Source organism: Coturnix japonica, chromosome 23 (assembly GCF_054131305.1).
Source record: "Coturnix japonica strain WE chromosome 23, WE-NBRP24, whole genome shotgun sequence".
In the NCBI taxonomy this organism is placed as follows: domain Eukaryota; kingdom Metazoa; phylum Chordata; class Aves; order Galliformes; family Phasianidae; genus Coturnix; species Coturnix japonica.
The window spans coordinates 3,790,816-3,810,198 of record NC_140685.1 but is presented as its reverse complement, the minus strand read 5'-3'; the positions used below and the strand labels follow the sequence as shown (position 1 = coordinate 3,810,198).

Here is a 19,383-nt window from a genome sequence, read left to right as displayed (position 1 = left end):
GTTATTCAGTGTCAGTTACTTCTTGTACTTTGTATTAACAAAAAGGTTCCTCAACATTTATTTCACACTCCAAGGGTTAAAATAGAAACAGCTTTCTAGTAGCAGTTGCAGCATGAAGCATGTTTCCTGCCTGAACGCTTTTCTTTCAGTGGTTTTGCTAGGGAGCAAAGTATCACGCATAATGGAAGGTATATTTAGAGGCTGCTGAAGCACTTACTGGTGGTTAAAATAACGAGGTAAGTATTGTGTTGTGTTGTTTCCTTCTAAAAATTGAGTAATTGAGATCAGATGCAGTTTTTTATTTCACTGAATAATTTGGTTGTTTGGCTCTTGATATCATGAAGGCTGATCCATAGCGTGTTTTATTATGCCTCCCATAGCGTGCATCTTAACTTGTTCTTTTTTTAGAGAAAATAATTAAATATGGAGCACTTTTTGTATCGCGTTCAACAGAGCAGTGTTGGAGGTCTGCATTAGTTTTGCAGTTAGAGATGAGTAATCTGGAAAGTTCTTAACTGAAAACCTGAAATTAGTGTGCTGCTGTTCAGTAAGTGTCTGTCAAAAGGGCAGAAACTCCCAGTCTTCAGATTTCTTTTCTCATTTAAACCACAGGCTTTCATAATCATTTGGGTTGTGATCATTATTCAAACCAGTTGGGTTTTCCCACTGACTTCCATCAGAACAGCCTCTTTCTATGGAGAAATTCCCCTAATTGTATTCAACTTTTTCACCTGCGATAAAAGCTGCTGCTCTTAAATATGGCTTTTTTTTCCTTTTTTTGTGTTTTGAATAGAAAAATTCTGACTTAGCTTATTCAAATACCTTTTGTCAAGTGTTGGGTAAAGAACTTGTAAGAAAACAGGAAAGGATTATTTGTTAAAGCCTTCCCCAATTGGAAGTGCCATTTCCCCATGTCTTTGTCCATGTTCTCTGTGCTCTGTACCTTTCAGTGTATTGACTCCTCAGCAGTCACTTGTGTAAGCTGACTCAGTTTGACCCATGGAAAATAGTAGGGTAGGTGGTGTGAGTTGTCAGTTAAATGACTTCATGTCTCTCAGGTTGTATCTTTCACACATGTCACCACTGTGAGCAGGGGAAAGGATTTGGCCTTCAGTATAATCACTTGTTTACCTCTGAAGCCAACACGAGCAGCAGAAGAACTTGCTGCTGCAGTAGCTCTTTTCAGTGAGGAGCTGTGTCCATCAGCATCCTGCCAGCCTGGTCCTTGTGCTTTTATAACCAACAGTCAAAATGCTGTTGCACCACTCTATGGCTGCATAGCAGTGATTCTGACACGGATATTTGCTCCTGCTGAGAATTAGAGAAGTGATGCCTCTGTGTTTGTCAAACATAAAACAGCACAGTCAGTTTTTCTGCAGCTGTGGGTCTATGGGAATTGCTGAACTAGATTGTGTTCAAATGTAAGAACTAAATGCTGGTCACGCTGCTGCTCCAATGATGGAGGAATTAAAATGTAGAATAATTAAGCAAAATCATTGGGCTCTTAGCAATGCTGAGTATAGATTTCTAACATAAGTACTAGAAGGAATTTTTCCACATGGATTTGTAGTGAAAGGTAAATAGAGGCTGTAAACTATGCAGGTTTGGTGTTGCTGTTATGTCTGTAATGTGGGCTGACTGTCCTGCTGGCTTTTCTTAGGGCTGCAGCTCTGTTCCTGAAATGTGATTAACTACATGGGCTGAGGGTAACTGGGAAACGTCTGTCCACATAAGAACAGATTTTGTGTTGGAGTTTAAATTTCAAACCATTGGCCAAAGAACTTACAGTACTTACAGTGCGCTCGTTTTCATACTAACCTTGTGTCTTATTATTTCACCTTGGCAAGAAGTTGTTTGTTCTGTTGTGTTTTTTTTTAATAGCAACAATTACTGTGCTCTTAGCTCAATAACTGACAGTTATATGAAAACTCGATGTGCTTTTTCCTTATATCAGGAAAGGTGATCTACAAAACTTGAGGTAAATTTCTTTCAAGCAGCTCTTGTGGGTGTCTTGAAGCTGTGAGATGAGCAGTTCTGTAGGTGGCTACAGACACTGGAGGGGGAGAAGGAGAACTAAGATGTGACTGTGGAGCAGGCTGCTCTAGAAAATGATCACATTTCAGTGTGCTGTGTTCTCACTGTGCTGAATGGCTGTTTAACTCCTCAGCTCTGAACACCTGTATGAGGCTTCATCATTCAACCAAGTGTTGAGCGAGCAGAACCACGTTATTTAAGAATGTAAAAGGAATGCAGGAAATCTGCAGTTAGAGAGTTCAGCAGGATGAGGAGGTAATCTTTTGCAACTTGTTTCCTTTTATCCTATGGTAAAATAGTTGGTATATCCCAGCATCTTCTCTTTTCTCACAGTTACAAACCCTTATTGCCTCTTAACATCCCGAAACTTGCAATTCATTGTGTTACTGTGGTTTCAACTGTCAGCTTGAACAAGTGTAGATCTGAATACAAATTCCTCCAGAGAATGCCCTTTGTTTGTGCATTAAGGCAGCTGCACACACAGCATCGTGTTTTTTCATGTACATATAGAAATGTCAGCTGTTGTATGATTTGTAGTTTTGAAATGGCTTTTTAAGTCTGGCCATAAGATGAAGAATTGCACGATAATATTTCAAGGCTGAGTTTAGAGCAAATGCACAGATGAGAATAAGGTACAGGGTTTTTTTTCCTCAGTATAGTGAGTGTCGTAGGGTCTGGACAGAAGATGATCCCTGAGCAAAGGCTGGAAGTGGTGCAGGCAGTGTACATAGTGTTCCTGTAAGCTTCTCATATCAGGAGCGTATGCTTATTACAAGGCTGTCTATTCATGGTAACAGGAATACGGGCACTGAATGGAGGCTGATGTATGTTTGCAGCAGCTCGCCAGGGCTCACATTTCAGCAGCACTGCTGACACAGCTGCTGTGCTCCCCTCTTCCTGCGCATTGCCTCTACCCCTGTTAGCACAGTTTGTGAGTCCATGGGGTGAACTGAATGGGGGAACTCACCTGGCTGCAAAAATTCACCCCCAAAATGGTGCTTGTTTTTTTTTCCCCCTATTTGTCCTTTTCTTAATCATGTTCCTCACTCATACAAATGTTTGCTGGCACAATGGGAGGTGCTGTAAGGATGGGAACTAGTGGCAAGAGCAGGAAATGACACGACCATTGAACTCCTGGCTAAATATTTGTCTTAGACAAGAAATACTTCTAATCTCACACTCATTCATAAAAGCAATGAGGAAAAAAACCGATCCAGTTACTTAAACTATTTTGTCAAATTATATGACAAATAGTACCTACATTGTGGCAAATAAAAAGCCGGTTGTGCATTAGAAGCTGGAGATTTAATGTTTTGACTTACAACTGAGTTTCCAAAATGCTGCTTTTAAGAACCTTTTAAAAAACCAATTACCTTTGGGTGCTGTTAACAGGACAGTAACATCTTACTATCTGGATATTTTTACATTGTGGAACATGGCAAAGCAAAGGTGACTTCTGAGATGTGAGTTGATGTGGTGACAGTGCAGTTAATGGTGTAGGGAAACAGCGAGGTCTCAAAGATGGCAAGTCTTGTATTTAAATATGCATTGGGACTTGAAAAGGCAAATAATGATGATTAGATACAACTTTGGCTGTCCAGACGTTCTTCCTCCTCTCTCTCCCTTCCCTCCATTCTAATCTTGTTTTATTCAATTACAGTTCCTGTTCTATGAGTTGTGCTTTCTGGATGTTTCACTAGCAGTTTTTTTTTTTGCCAACTTCAGCCCTTCTGTTGGCTCACAAAGGAGTTAAAATGGGTGAGTGATGAATAATTGCACACTTTGCGTCTGTGACTGTGGGATGTGTTTTTCTTCCCCTCTTGTTCTGTTATTTGCCTGACTCAGTGATTCCTGTCACTCCCATATTGAAAATACCAGCTTTGGGTCTGCTCTAGCAAATAAAGTCCATGAATGGAGTGAGATTTTGAGCTAGGTTTACATTTTTAGATTTATGTAAGGATGGAAAGTGTCACAGGTGTCAGATCTTTAGAAAGTGTTGGAACTATGAATGGAAAATGGTATCTAGGCATATTTGAGACTTAATGGTGTTAATTATTGGAAGTGTGCTCTTACCTGTATTTCATTTTTGAGTGATTAAAATGGGGAAATGAGAGAATGAGGGTGTGTGCATCTTGTGACTTTACAGAACCGTGCTGTGGTTATGTGTGGGATATTGAAAAGAATGAGGCCTCTGAGCTGATGTGCTACGAGCTTAAGGGTGTTGTCATATGAACACAAACTGAGTTCATAACGCCAACCATCAGAGCATGTCCAGCCTGAAAGCAAGCACAAATATTTCTTGGGAGTACTGTGAAATTAAATATATATATTTTTTTTAAAAAAAGCTTTTATTGTGTATTTTGATCAGCTTTTCTATTAAAAGAGGAAGTAAAACACACAGACACCCTCCCTTGTTCAGTCAGGCAAGACCAGCACTGACCACAGAGAAACATCACCGAGCATCTCTGTAGGACTGTATGACAAAGTAAATTCACAGAGGGATTGCTTACAGATCACTTTGTAACTGTGCTTGTATTGGTAACATTTGATTCCTGATTATACCTCTTTCATTACATGTTTTTGGGTGGTGGTTTTGTTTTTGTTTTTTCTTTTTTTTGGGGGGGGGCTTTATTGACCAAAATTAATGGTGTTTCTGGTTGAAACTGTCTCTGTGGTGTGATGGCAATAATAAAACAGCAAACAGAGACTCACTGGATCCTGCCAGTGCGCTCATTAAACCACGGAGCTGCTGGCATTGTATGAGCTGAACTTCATTGTCTTCTACCGGCACTGACCAACCACAAATGAGAACAGCCTGCAGTGTGGGGCTTCTGTGCAGATTTATTTACAGGCACGTTCTGAAATTAATATTCTCACGGGGAGATGTGTTTGGAAAAGAAATATTTTGAATTAGATAATAGGTGTGTGAGAGCTGATTGATTTCAATCCTAAACTTGTGCCCTTGAGAGAGGGAAATAAACACACTTCAGCTGCAGCCTGCCGATACATCACAGTTATTTCTCCTGCTTCACGTTCTGTTCATGTCTTAGGATCCTGTTAGAAAATTATTGTGTTTTTCTTAGTATATTTAGGTGTTTGCTCTGTTACCATCTTGTGTTTCCAGTAGTAAACCACAAAGGTTTTGTATTGAGCAGTTTGCAGGTTGCTTTGATGCATCTTCCTCGATGGATCTTTGCATCTTACTCAGTTATCAAACAAGTAAAACAGCTGTACAAGTAAGTGAATTGTTCCATGTTCTCCTGCTCAATTTTGTCCAATTTAGTGCAGTTCCTCTTGGCCATGTCTGCACAGTGCTGTATAATAAACGTCACACAGGAACTCTGGTGAGAAACTCCAGCTCCCATTCACAAAGGCTGCTGTTTATTTGCTGATTTGAATATTGCCTGTGCGTAGTTCCTTTTCTAGGAATGAAATGCAAATAGAGCAGTATCATCACATGTCAACCACAGACTAATTCAATTAGCAAAATAAACTGAGGTTGAGTCGTTGAACTATGGGGAGGTCTTTGTGAGTACTCAGACAAGAAAACTTTACTGCTCTGTTTTAAGTCAGTCAGTAACTGGTGGTCACCCCGTTGCTGGTTGGTTGTTCTCTAACCCCATCACTGGTCTGAAGGCTGAGAGCTCATTTCCTGAGTTTCCTTCTGTTCTCACTATGCCAGTAATTGTGTGTTGGTGTTCTCAATACCTAAAGGAGGAAACTGTTCTCCTCATGTTTTGTTCTGGTTTTCTCTTAGGGACTGACATCTTTCCTCCTCAGCGTTCTTGATTATTTCAAATAGTTATTAATTGACTTGTTGCCTTTTTATTTTTTCCCCAGACAACCCTTCTTTTTAGAGCTTGTATGTACTCAGTAATAGGATAAAAATACACTGTTTTAAGTTTTTCAGGCTTTGGCTATGTTATTGAAAATAATAACATCTGATACTGTATATAGATATGAAAAATACTGCAGTTATCCTGTTTTTGGTTTTTTTTAAATAGTATATGAATCATGTGGTTTTGAAATTGGGTCATAAGCCAGTTTTCTACCTTACAAGAATCTTATCAATGTCTGTTAATGGTTAATGAAACATGAGATTTTTCTCACTGCTTTTGCCATGTTATGTTAATTGTCCCTTCACTACTGAAAGCAGTTTCTTAACCTTAGTGTGAGAGTGTGGCTAATCACTCAAAACATATAGAGATTTTAAGGTACGTTCATCTTAGTGGTGCAGGTCACACTTAGTGCTGGTTGTAATTTGCCTCTGGCTGTTTTGCATGGGTTCCTCACATTTCTGTAACTCTGGGCTCATTCTGACTAATGTAAACCGTTTTATCATTTGGTTTCTGTATCTTAATCTCTCCACTCCAACTTCCTTGTTTGTTTTATCTGCCAACCCCAACTTGTGTTACTGTTCTGGTAGAGCTCCTATCTGCCATGTATTATAGGGGTACCGTGGCAATTTCCTCCCCCAGATGCCAAAAACATCTGTTCCAAATAAGCTGAACCTTGGCAGCTTGATCTGCCTCATTTATTTACATTACCATATCATAAAGCTATGTGACATGGGAGGAAGGATGGAAGGAAACAGAAGAAAAGTTCAGTTTGAAGCAAAGGACGAGTGCAAATTGTATTGCTGTGGTGAATAGACCGGTGTATTCTCACAGTGCTGTTTTGCTGTTAGAGTAGTGCCAGCCTATCTTAAGTTTTCCCATCGTTTGACCCGGTGATGCCGCAGGTCTGAGGTATCCTGACAGCACAAATGGAGGTGGACAACGGCTGTGCTGTAAAGTCCCACAACGAAGCGCATGAAAGCAGTGAGAGTTGTGCATTCCCAGTTACTATTGCAGCTGCTGCTGCGGCTTTTGCCAAACCCCGTTGCGGTGTCGGTTCGCAGAGCTTCCTCTTTGTGAATAATCCTCCTCTGAGGGCGCAGGGGATGCTTTTAATTTACAGCGTGTGTCTCAATTGTCGGCGTCTGCCGTTATTGACGGGAGGCGGTTCGGATCGCTTCCCAACAGCGTCAATCCCGTTGTAGTTAACGGGAATCGGCTTCTCGTTTCCTAGAGATGATCTCGCTTCAAAAGAAACCAGCTTTTAGAACCCGACGTGCCTTGGCCTCAATAGCCAACAGGATGCTGGAGGGTGCCGTGATCCTGTCAGCACAGCCCGCTCCGCCCCTCCGCTCTCCCGGGGCGCTGAGGCGGGGCCTGGCGGTGTTTACAAACAGCAGCGCCGCCATCAGCGCGGGGCAGGATGGGAACGAGGGCGGGAAGGCGGGAAGGGCGGCGTCTCCACAGGTTGCGTCTCCACAGGTGGAGCGGGTGTCATGTGGAAAAGGCCTTTCAGTAAAAGTATTACGCTTCCCAGTCTTTCAGTTATTATCTGAAAGACTCCTGGAGGGGAAAAAAAGCCTATAAAAATCTATTCTGAAGTAAAATATATTCTTATTAATCTTTAAGTCACATATTGATTGCATATTTGACCAGGGAGCTTCACAACATCTCGTCATTTAGTATTTAATGCTTTCCCGTGGCAAACAAAAATGGCATATGTGAGAAAATGACTGAAGCTCCTATAGCTTTACACACTGATCAACACGGAGTGCTACATGGCTGTGTATAGCAGCTGCATTGAGGCTGTGTTTTACTGCTTACAATATCATTCTCGCCTAGAAAAAAGAAAACACGGTGCTTGGCAGATGTTGAGGAAGGAGGTGCTGGTGTTTGAAGTTTTCCTTGTTCAGTTGAACAGGTTTTGATAAGAGCTTGCCTTGTTAAAAGCCAATGCTACCAAAAAGTGGCTTTGCAAATTGACTTTGTAGGGTTGTGTTTAACAGAAATCAAATCTTGCTGGAAGCTTGTGACACTCGCTGTAATAAAAAGATTATGAATAGCCTCTAATGGCCTTTAAAAGCTGTTTTAATGCTGGTTGTGTCAAAGCAAGCAATTAAGGTCATTTAATCTACTTGATTATTCATCAAGCCGCTCTAGTGGTATTTCATGTGTTTGGATCAGTGTAAATGTGTGCCTTGAAGGCTGCCTCAGCGCTTTGCAGCCCTCAGTGCAGAACATACGTGTAATACAAAGTAAAGCCTTCAGTTATGGGACACTTTAGTGGCCACAGGCACAGGCTGTACATGGCCACCTGTGTTGGTACAACGTGGGCTTCAAGAAAAAGCATCACGTGCAAAAAGAAGTCATTTAAAGCAAGATTTGTAATTAAAATGTTATTCATGGTGTAGTGTGAATGGTTCTACTGCTCTGCTTCCTGCTTTGTACGGCACAAAACTACAAGTGGGCAGGTTGGAGTGACCTCTAAGGGCTGTTGTGGGGGTGTGTGGTCAGTGCTGTTAGCAGGAATAGCCCCTGAGCAGCTGTTAGAGCGGGCACAACATCGCTATAGTTACATGGAGCCAATTGATTAAAAGTTGAGAATCTGGGAGCCATAACCGGCTCTGTGATGCTGCACATTTTCTGTGCCAAACATATGCTGGTATAGAAGAGTCTGATTCTAAATAACAAAGTGTGGGCAACATTTAAATGAAGTTTTTCCCATAAAAGAAACCAAATCTCCCAGCGTCGCTGTATTTTACCGTGACTGATGGCTCAGTGCAATCAGATAAAGGGACTTAACCAACGTGTTACTGTATTGCGGCTGCTTATGATGAGTGAGGATTGAAGCCTAACAGGGGTTCTCCTGTATCTCTGTGTCATTTCCTGCATGCTGTGCAGGACCCTCAGGAGGGATCTCACAGGCTGCTACAGCCGGCGCTGTCTAATTGTGTTTGTCGTGTCACGTCACTTTTTGGTGCCCTACTTTAGGAGAAACGAGGACTGGGGCAGCTACGCTCCCCAATACACCAACTTACCTGTGACTCTGGATTATGTGGATGCTATAAACTGGTCAAGATGGGGCGTTACCTTTCTTTTAAACTAATATCTACAAGGCTTTCAAATATGTTTGGTTCATCAAACCTTCCCTCCACACACACACACCTTTTGGTTGTATTCTTCAAATTTAGCCCCGATCACGGCTTTCCAAGCTCTGCAGCGCTGTTTGGGTCCTTGCATTATTTACTGTTGTTACTACCCGTGCTCGCTGCCGTTTCTCGCAGTAACGCTAACGGAGCCATGTGCCCCAACAGCCGCATGGAAACACGCCGCGCTGCGGGCGGGGCAGCTGCTGCTGCGGGGCTCGATGCGGGCGCTGCCCCACGCGGAGCGGCCCATGACAGCGGGTTGGCGGCAGCCCGGCCCAGCGCAGGTGCCGGAGCCGCAGGGGGCTCAGCGTGCGGCCCGGCCTGGTGCGTGCAGGGGCTGCGCGTTAAGCTGGCAGTGATTCTCAGCACGCCGCGCTGACACAGCGCGCTCCGCTCCGCTCCCGGCCCGGGGCCGCGTTCCCCCGGCGCTGCTCCCCCCGCTGCAGCGGACGAGGTTCGCTCCGCTCCCGTGGCTCCGGATCTGCTCCGCGTTTTCCGGGCCTTTCCCCGCGCTCTCCGCGCCCGACACTCGAACGTGCTGCGCGGCGCCGGCCGCGGCGCCTCTCGCCATTGGCCGCTCCGCCGTAGCCCCATGGGCGTGCGGGCCGCGCATTGGCCCGGCGCCGCCGTCCGTCATTGAGCGGCGGACTGCGTCACGTTGGGTTGAGCGGCGGCCCCTGCCCTGCCTGTGTCTGGCGGCGGCTGCGGCTGCGGGGCCGGTGCGGGCGGAGGGGCGCAGCGGAGGGCGGCCCCGCTCCCTCGCTCGCTAAGATGGCGGCGGCGGCGGCGGCCGTGGCGCGGCTGGAGGGCCGGGAGTTCGAGTACCTCATGAAGAAGCGCTCGGTGACCATCGGCCGCAACTCGTCGCAGGGCTCGGTGGACGTGAGCATGGGCCACTCCAGCTTCATCTCCCGGCGCCACCTGGAGATCTTCACCGCCGCGCCCCCGCCGCCGCCACCGGCCGGAGCGGACGGGCCGCCGCCTCCCGCTCAGGGGGACCCCGCGGCTGCCGGCGGCGGCGGGGGAGATTTCTACCTGCGCTGCCTCGGCAAGAACGGCGTCTTCGTGGACGGCGTGTTCCAGAGGCGGGGGGCGCCGCCGCTGCAGCTGCCCCGAGTGTGAGTACGGCGGCGGCCGGGCCCGCCCTCCTTCCCCGTCGCCCCGGGGCCCGCCGGGCCCACCCGCCCGCTCCTCGCCGGGCTCCGCGGGGCTGGTGCCGCCGCTCGGCCGCGCCGATTGTCCGTGCCGGTCGGCACGCGGTCCGTGTGACAGGCGCGGAGCCGTGCTCTAGGCCTCCGTGTCCGCCGCCTCCTCCCCATCCGCCCCGTGCCGCCCGTCCTCGGGATCGGACGTGCCCTTCCCGTGGGGCCCGGATCCCGCGCTCCCACCGCCCGTTCCGTGCCCCCGGCGCTGCGGCCGCGCAACCCCCCCCCCGGGCCGGCGGGGACCTGCCGTGCTGTGTCTCGCACACAGCAGCGTCTGTTGGCAGATCGGGAGCAAACAGGGCTGCGGCGGTGCTCGGAGGTATTGTAATTAGCAAACAGAATTGGATACACCCTTGAGTATTGTTTACGTGCTTCAAAGGAAACCAGTCAAGTGGTCGTCCACATATCTGGGATTTTTGAATGTGAGACCGGTTCCGAGTAGATCTTGTGACACCATCGTGCTTTTACAGAACGTTGAGGGCTTGTTCTGTGTGTGGGATCGCCTTCTGATTTTTGTTGCAGTTTCTCTTTGCCTGATTATTACATTGATTTTTTTTCTTTTTTTTAATGACTAAACTGGATCTTCCACATGAGATGCTTTCACTGTCCTGGTGCTTCATGTTCCCGTACGTGTCAATAAATGCATCAGGAGGTTTTAAGTAGTAATACATTCTTATAGCATTAGCAAATATTAACTGTCTTTACAGAATATTTTCCTAGAGCACTACGTGAGGCCTACTTACTGCGCTTGGGAGTTTATGGGGCTGTAAATAAGTAATCCTTGTTTTGAGGAGTCACACATGGGACAAGTGAAAGTGTTTTGGTTGGAGCAGTGTTAGGTAGCTGGGCTGAGATCCCCTCCAGGTTCCAAGTGTGCTCCCTTGACAGATGCCTGCTGTCAGTGACAGGCTCTTACCACGCCTTGCAAGTTTTTAAACTTCTCCGAGGACTTTTGATGGTGTGTATTTTCCGCTTTGATGTCTTAGTGTTCATTTCCACAACTTGTTTCTCTGTAAAAAACCAAATTCTTACCTTTTTGCTTTCTAGGAAATGCTTCTGCAAGGCGTTAGCAGTGCCAGTGTGTGTGGAGTTGTATAATCACCAACACACTTGGATGACTTGTTTGACCTTTAACTGTAACTTCTATTTTTGCTTTCTGCTTTTTAATGTTAATAGTCATTTGCCATGCGGTTAATTGATATTTTGATCTAACACATTTATGAGATGCAATTTAAATACTGTTTTGTTTTCTTTTTTATAAGAGGTTTGGTATTTAATACACTAATTGCAAGCACGACCTTGTGAGTTACGTATGTTCATTGCAGACAGTTTGAAACTGGTTTGAGGAATGTAGTCAGGAGCACACTATGAAATGCTTAATTCCCTAAGGAAAGAGCATGGCTGCTCCATGCTGTCCATGCAATCACTCACTTGTAATATTATCTTTTTTTCTTTCAACGTTGTCACTTTATACAGAGAAAATGAACGTGATGAAAACTTTTGTGCAGTTAATTTCTTATCTGTCGTGAATATCCATAGATGGTGCTTCAAGGAGCTGCATCTGCTTGAAACATACTGTGCTCAGTGCTTACACCATTTCTTAGACTGCACCTTGTAGCTTTCCATGTTGAGATCTATAAGCTGTTTAACGTGGTTATCTCCTGGTTACAAAAAGTAGGTGTGATCTTTCTGTAAATAATAGGTGGCAATACCTTCAGTGCTGGCTGGAACAATGGAGCAGTGTGTGCTGAATGAAGGAGGATTTCTTTGGTCAACAGGCTTAGGGATGAATTTTATCTTGGAGGGCAGGCGGAATCAATGGGGTCATTGGGGTTAAATCGGGGAGTGAGATGGAATGCTCACTTACTGCTTTGTCAAAAATATAACGTGCTTTGTCAGAGTTTAGCAGGTGACAGAGAGAAATTGTAGTTTCTTATTTTCAAAGTGGCAGTTTTTTAGCATAGGAGTCTCCAGGCAAATTCAAAACAGACATTATCTGTTTATAGCAAATCATTACTGTGAACTATGGATGACTAATATCGTGTGTAGCTCTGTTCTTGATTTTCATTGTAGATTCAAGTGTTCAAACTGAAGATGATCTCCTGGATTTTAAGACTTAAACTTAGTTACGCTGTAACGTAAACATTAACTAACAACTGAAGGTGGCTGGAAAGAAAGCAGTTTGAGTGCGAGTTGAAGATTGATGATTGCTATCCTCAGCTCAAGTAATCACCGCATCTATTTTGGTTGTTGTTTATTTCTGCTGTGCTGCCAGTAGTGTGCTGTGCTTATGACTACATGATCAGTTGATTTTTATTTCTTCTAATGGCGAGTGAGGTTAAAAAAAAAGCCTGTGTGGCCTGTTCTTTGTATTTGTTTGCAAGTGATCGTGGAGACTAAGAATGAAGAGCCTTCTTCTGTCACTAACAAATAGGCAAAATAGTGTTTCAGACTTGAGGTACCTTATTTTTAACTGCCCCTAATAATTGCATATCGTTTGTGTTTCCTTGGCCACCTTTGGTTTCAGCACAGGGTTTAAACTTGATTTCATGTAATGGCATTATTGAACTTCCTGATTTTGGAAAGGAAAAACAGAAATACAGCTTTGTGGTCTCCTGCAAACCACACATTGTAAAGTTCTGGGGGAATTAAGTTATCAGAGTCTACTTATATATATTATAATAAGACATTTTTCTTTCTAAAAATATGAATCCCATAAAACAGAGTTGCTGTACATTAGGATGGCTATTTTGGTCGCTATTTGTGATGCTTCCCTGCAAACATCGCTGTCAGTGCAAGTGTTTCAGTTGCCACGCAGGAGGTAGCAGCAGTGGGAAGCGTGCTTTTGTTTTTCTAATTCTTGACAGACTGACACACATCCTTGTGTGGATACAAACCAGCTGGAATCTCGTTTGAGGAAGAAAATGGAAGCTAGGGGGAAAAAAAAAGAATAGCAATTTTTTTTTGTTCGTGTCCATGAAGTAGCTCTGTGGTCAAGGTCACAGTGCACCATGGCATGGGATAGAACAACTTCTATAACCTCATCTTAAATGCACACAAAGCCAAGCAGGTCAGCTGGTCTTTTTACAGCTACCTTCAAGGTCCATGGATTATCACTGCTGCAGTTTATAAACTCCACGTTTTTAATTGGTTTCACTTGATTCTTTTCACATTTCCCCTGACTTCGTTAGGGGCATTGCTCGGTAAATGATAACATCGATACTTGACTTTTGAGGTAATGGGTTTGAAAAATACCTTCTATGCTGGGCACAGCAGCTGTTGGTGACGGCGCTCTTGTATACAGCTTTAGGAGAGGCAGGGCTCCAGGCAGATAGAACAGCACAGCTGGAGAAAAACAGACAGACTTTTGAGTACAGCTTCGCTATGAAAAAGGTTGGTTGTCTGGGTGCCACTCACCCCCTTCCTGTTTTTTCCCCCCTTCGTGTTGCAGTCAGTAGTTTGTGTGTATGTTGTATGTTGGCATTAGAAACTAGAAAGGCCCTGACATAGTGAGCTCGTGTCTTCCAAGAGACAGTTTGCTCATTTGGAAAAAAAAAAACAACCAAAAAACACCCACATAATTTGTATATTAATGATTACTTTTGGCTTTGATTTCGTGGAAGCAGATTTGGGAAACGTAACCAAGGTACCACTTATGCCAGAACAGTGTGTCTAAATTGGAGCAAAGATGCATCTGGCCTGTAGTGCCCTAAGAGCAGTCAGGAGCCGGTGCCTGGTGAGTAATGCAGGAAGGGGCTGAGGCACGTGTCTGTGTGTCCTCTGCTTATTCTTCTGGATCCCAGTCGCGTTTGATTTATTTTAGGTTCAAAACCACATAATCTTTGCATTGTTTTTCAGGTGAATTGATGGTAATGGTTTTTTGCATCTCTGTAAACTTGTGTCCACATCATCCCTCACCTTGGTGTCAGTGATGGGGGGGAAAAGTACCTTCTTTCCTGAGCTTTTTGAACTTTACACCTGGTAATTTCATTTGATACAACATGGTTTAGTTCCTTTATAATAAGAGGCAGTAAAAAATTGTTCCAATCATTCATTTTATAGAGTTCTTTGTGTTTGCTAAATATAGGAGCTTTTAGAGTAAACCATGTAAAGAGTGTCTCACTTCAGCTTATCATCTGTTGACTAATAAGAAGTAGGTTTCCAACTGGTGGAAGCCAGTAGCTTGTGAGTAAAGATCAAGTATATTCACTAAGTAAACTCTTCGGGAAAATGTATTGCGTTCAACATTACTCAGGCAGGAAATACTGCAACAGATTGTGAAGAACCTCTAAATAGCTGAGTACACTTCTTTTTTAGTTGCTTAAATTCCATGCAGAGCTGTCTTTGCTGTACGCACTGTGGTCGCATGCGTGCTCGGTGAATGTTTCACTCTGGAAACAGCTCAGGTTTGGATTAATAGTTGAGGAATGGATTGTAACATCTTAAGCAGCGTTAGCAGCTGATGTGGGAGGAATGTTCTTTGCTTCGCTTGCTGTTTTTTTGGTTGTTTTTTTTTTTTGCTTTTGAGCCTGACTTGCATTATAAAGATTTGCTTTATGTTTATAAGCATTAGATGCTTAGGAAATCAAACAAAACACATGTATTTTTTCTTTTCCCAAGCAGCAGAGTTCCAACAATAGTTTAATTACTCCAGGCTGGATTGGTACCTGCTTTTTGACTTTTTTGATAACACTCTGATACATACAGTTGCTTGTAAGGAAGGCAGCTGGCCACATGGAGACATTATGATTGATTTGTGTTTAGAGGAATACGACAGAGTTCCTTACTGGTGTTAAACTATGAATTACTTACAAGTTATCTCAAAGCAAAGAATTAAGAAGTATTGAACTTGGCTGCGACTTACGAATCAGACTCCAAAAACTGTTATTTGCTTTACATAGCAGACACTGTGACCCACAGCATAACGGATCATAACAGGAACTGAATGTATTCCTGGGTGTTTTGTGGGTACTTTAAAGCCAGATTCTCAGATTTCATGCTCAGGAGCGATAGAATTCTCCCTGTAGCCTGTTTGTAAAGCAGCATAGGAGGAAGAAGGTGGAGTGTGTGCTACTTGAAATGAGAAAAGGTGAAATTTCTGTAGTCATTATTTGTGTAGCAGTTGTTTCTATCTCTTTTTTTTCCACATTCCCATCTGAACTGGCCGTACTGGATAAGCAAAATGGTTTTTTGCTGCTGAAACAATAGTACAAATTGTCAGATGCCAATCAGGGAGCTGGAGGAAAGCTCAGTTTTAGATTTGGATGAATTGGTGATAGCTTTGCTTTTTCTATTGGTTCGACTGATGTATGGGAATGAGTAAGGACATCTTTTACAGCTTTATTCATCTTGTTTGTATTCGTATGCTTGGAGTCATCTATAGAGGTACAAGTATGTTGTTTGTGTTTATATGAAATAGCAGAAACCAGGAAATGGTCTTAGAAATTGGTGGCTTCTCTGTTGTTCTGTTGCAGTTCTGTAACAGAAGCACGATTATTGAGTGTTGTTTTGATGTTAAGGTGCAGATGAAGTATTTAAACTGTTTGTTTCATGAATCTGTTGTTGGATGCAAGTTTTTATTTCCTTACCTTCAGTTACATTAGTAAGGCAAGATATACATAAATGAAATCATTCTTTCCTCTGTACTAATTAGATACAAATACAATCCTGATCTTCAGTTGAGAAATGCACAAGTTTTGAGTAAGGAGAAGCAGCTTTTGTATCAGGTGGATAGAGGGAAAGCAAGATAATGTTTCACCTTCGCTTTTCAAAATGAGTGCGTATGATTAATTTGCTTATAATGAGGAAGTGACATTGTCGTATAAATATTCGTCCTTCATGAACATACATGTGTTTTAGAGAATGATTCTGCTGGGAAGGAATTCTGCTGCTGCTGCTTATTTATTTAAGCATATGTGGTTCTCATGCACAGAGCAAATAATTTATTTTCATGGTCAAGCTTAAACTATTGAATGTGAGGCGATGGTGCATCTGGTCTTCTGTATTTTCAGTAAGTCCAGCAGTGCCCTTAAGACCTCAAGGCCCATTACTCTGTGTAGAATTACTGGACAAAAATCAAATGTAATTTCAAAGGAAGTTGCATATTTGTCTCGTAGTAGTGTTAGACCATCCATGGCAGAGTGTAATGTGTTTCCACGATGTACTTGATTTTAGTAATAAACTGTGTTCTGTGGGAGTTCAGACTGAAATATTAGGAAGGTGGTGGTTATATCTTCTGTCTTGCTTGTTTTCATGATAAAAAGTTGATGTGTAGTGACATTTGTTTTCTGCGACTTCCTGCCTTTAAGGAATTTTTTGACCTAGATAAAGCAGTTGGAGGGGAGGAACTGTATTTATCGTACAGCTATTCTGTGTTGGAAGGCTAGAAAACACAAATTACATTCTTCAGCTGGAGATTTCATTGATGTTGTTGTATCACTGAGGAGTGCTGGAGTTGCAGTATTGTAGAATCATAGAACGGCATGGGTTGAAAAGGACCACAATGCCCATCCAGTTCCAACCCCCCTGTTATGTGCAGGGTTGCCAGCCACCAGAGCAGGCTGCCCTGAGCTACATCCAGTCTGGCCTTGAATGCCTGCAGGGATGGGGCAATACGTGATGTTTTATGGGAGTGAAGAACATCCATGAGCAACAACAGCATGCATTTCTTTGCATTTGTGTGGCTGTGCTGCAGCTATTGATTGTGCTCCCCTGGTGTCCTCAGCTTATCATTCACTCGTACAAAGAAGCATTTTCATGTATCCTGTAGATTTGAGTATTTGTGGAAGTAGGATTTTCAACATTCAGAATGTCAGATTACCCTCATATGTTTACAAGCACATCCACTTCTTGTTTGTGCACGTGTAGCAAACAAAATGAAAGAGGTGAGCAGGATGGCAGGCAGTTGTGTCCATGCTGCACTGTAAGAGCTGCTGTTGGCTTCAGCAGGGCAGCTCCAGCGGGTGGGTGAGGGTGTGTGTGCAATTCAGCATTGGTAGAAGCAGAGTTGTAACTTTAGTAAAAGAGGAAAAGAAAACAAACAGTGGTCATTAACGAAGCTTTGTGAAGCATTACAAAATCAGTATCAAGTCGACTGGAATTAATTCTAATTCAGTGTTAATTTTGCGTTTTACATTAAGAATTACGAAAGGGACTTGCAGCAAAACCCCTGCCGGAAGCGGGGATGGCTTCAGTATCAAATAAGATTGCTGAGCACACCTTGTCCATTTCAGCTGTGAGTATCTCCAGGGATGGGGAAGCACTAACTATGGAATGTGTTGTGTAACAGCTGCCTCACTTACTAATGAGTTTTCAGAAGCAGACTTGTGGGAGTTCACAGGTTGGTAAAGCATCATGTGCGCCTTACCACTAACTCATGAAGAAACTATCCGATTACTATTTGATGTTTCTACTTCATACTTTCTTTGGAGTTCTGAGGAAAAATCAACAGCAGATGAACATTTACAAATGGGACCGATGGTCATAAATCACAGTGAGGACAATAAAAAAAGGACTTGGTCAATCCATTCAGAAAAGAAAAAGCACATTTCAGGGGGTCTGCAGGTCAAATCTTCAGGGTGGGATGTGAGAAGTATTGGCGGGCTGCTTTGGAAGTGGTGACTTGAGGCAAATTATTAGATATGTAACATGAGGTATGATTTGTCAAAGCAGAGTGATGTGATGACTCTGTAGAAATAGAGGAATGTTGCTGGAGAGCACTGATTGATGCTGGAACTTTGTATGGTTCCAGAATCAAAATTTATATTAAGGAATCTTGAAACTGCAACGGTTCAGGGAGCTGACCTCTGAAAGGAACTGAAGGATGAGGGAAATACTAAATGCTGAGGAGTGTAAGGAGATCAGTATGTTTTTCTTATCCAGAAGGAGCGCAAGATGGTGCAGTGCGTACGCTTTTATGGGGAGGAATTAGACTGAAAGGTTTGCTAACGGATCAAGCACAGGATGAAACCCCGGAGGCCATAAACTAAAGTGTCAAGGTTTGAACTTGGAGCATATTTTTAGCAGTGTTGGAAGGCAGCTTAGAGAACACTTGCATCTCTGTTTTACCTTCCTCCACTGATGAGAACCTTTTTGGAAAGGCTGCTTTAGACAAAGTAAACACAAAAACAAAAAAACCCAGAACCAAAAATGACCTTGTTGTAGCCAGACTTGGATCTTGGGTGCAGTGGAGGTATGGCTGCATGCAGTTTGGTGGCTTGGGGCTATGGGAGGTACATGTGAATCTTCACAGCAGTTCAGTCACTACATCTGCAAATCCTTTCCTTTTCTAACAGTCCTCTCTACTTTTCTAAATTGTTTTAGCATGAAGTCCATGCTTGATTTATTTATTTAAATCAAACTGCCTTCTAAAGCATCTGATGTCTAGCTGGGTGTTTGTTTATACTTGCTGGCAGAATTCTTGCATGCAAATGATTTTTATGCTTTTGTTTATTATCATCTGAGTCTTTGTGTTGAACTATAACTAAGTTTGAAAGGTATTTTAATACCCAGTGATTCTCTGAAGAGTTTTCTTCCTAAAGTCTTAGAGCTGATGGGGTGTAAGGCTTTTAATGTCATGTTGGTAAGTCAGGTTAATGTGTGCTAGACAAAGTGTTTACACCGCCTGTTAACATTAAATTCAGTATTTCAGATCACTTAAAGCTCCCAAGGTGAATGTATTGTTTTGGTGCAGAGCTGATATGAATGAACTAACGTGGTGATAGAAGTTACTTTTCAATTCTGATTTTTACAGATGTTGTAATAAGGCAGCAGGTAATTTGTTTAACCACTTCCTTCTTTTCTGAACCTCTAAAGTGTGGATAATACATATCTTCATCTGCAGCACAAGAGATAATATCTTTGTGCTGCTTTGAACTTCAACTTACCATCAGGCACAGAGCTTTGTTGGGTGCTGTTCCTTTAATTGAAGGACTTTAAAGACTTAAATGAATGAATACGACGTAAATCTCCACACGTGGAAAAATGTGATATTTTACATTGTGCTATGAGGATATTTGGTGTATTCTAGCCACAATATAATTTGGGCAGACAAGACATATACATATAAGTTTTATTCCTTAACTTAGTTTAGTAGGTGGGCACATAGATTACAGTGTAAGGGTGGTAAGCACACAACGGAAGTAGCTGGAAAGAAAGAAT

At 43.1% G+C, this 19,383-nt stretch overlaps 1 protein-coding gene across 4 annotated transcripts in view; it reads left to right on the top strand.

The window, feature by feature from the left end:
• Nucleotides 1-9,541: 9,541 nt before the first annotated feature.
• Nucleotides 9,542-19,383, top strand: part of FOXK2 (forkhead box K2) — a 40,012-nt gene continuing 30,170 nt past the window's right edge. For all 4 annotated transcript variants that reach the window (XM_015879854.3, XM_085522733.1, XM_085522737.1 and 1 more), the window contains exon 1: nucleotides 9,542-10,137. In XM_015879854.3, coding sequence (XP_015735340.2) covers nucleotides 9,791-10,137 — 347 coding nt within the window. In that variant the 5' untranslated portion in view covers nucleotides 9,542-9,790. The remainder of the gene's footprint in view (nucleotides 10,138-19,383) is intronic.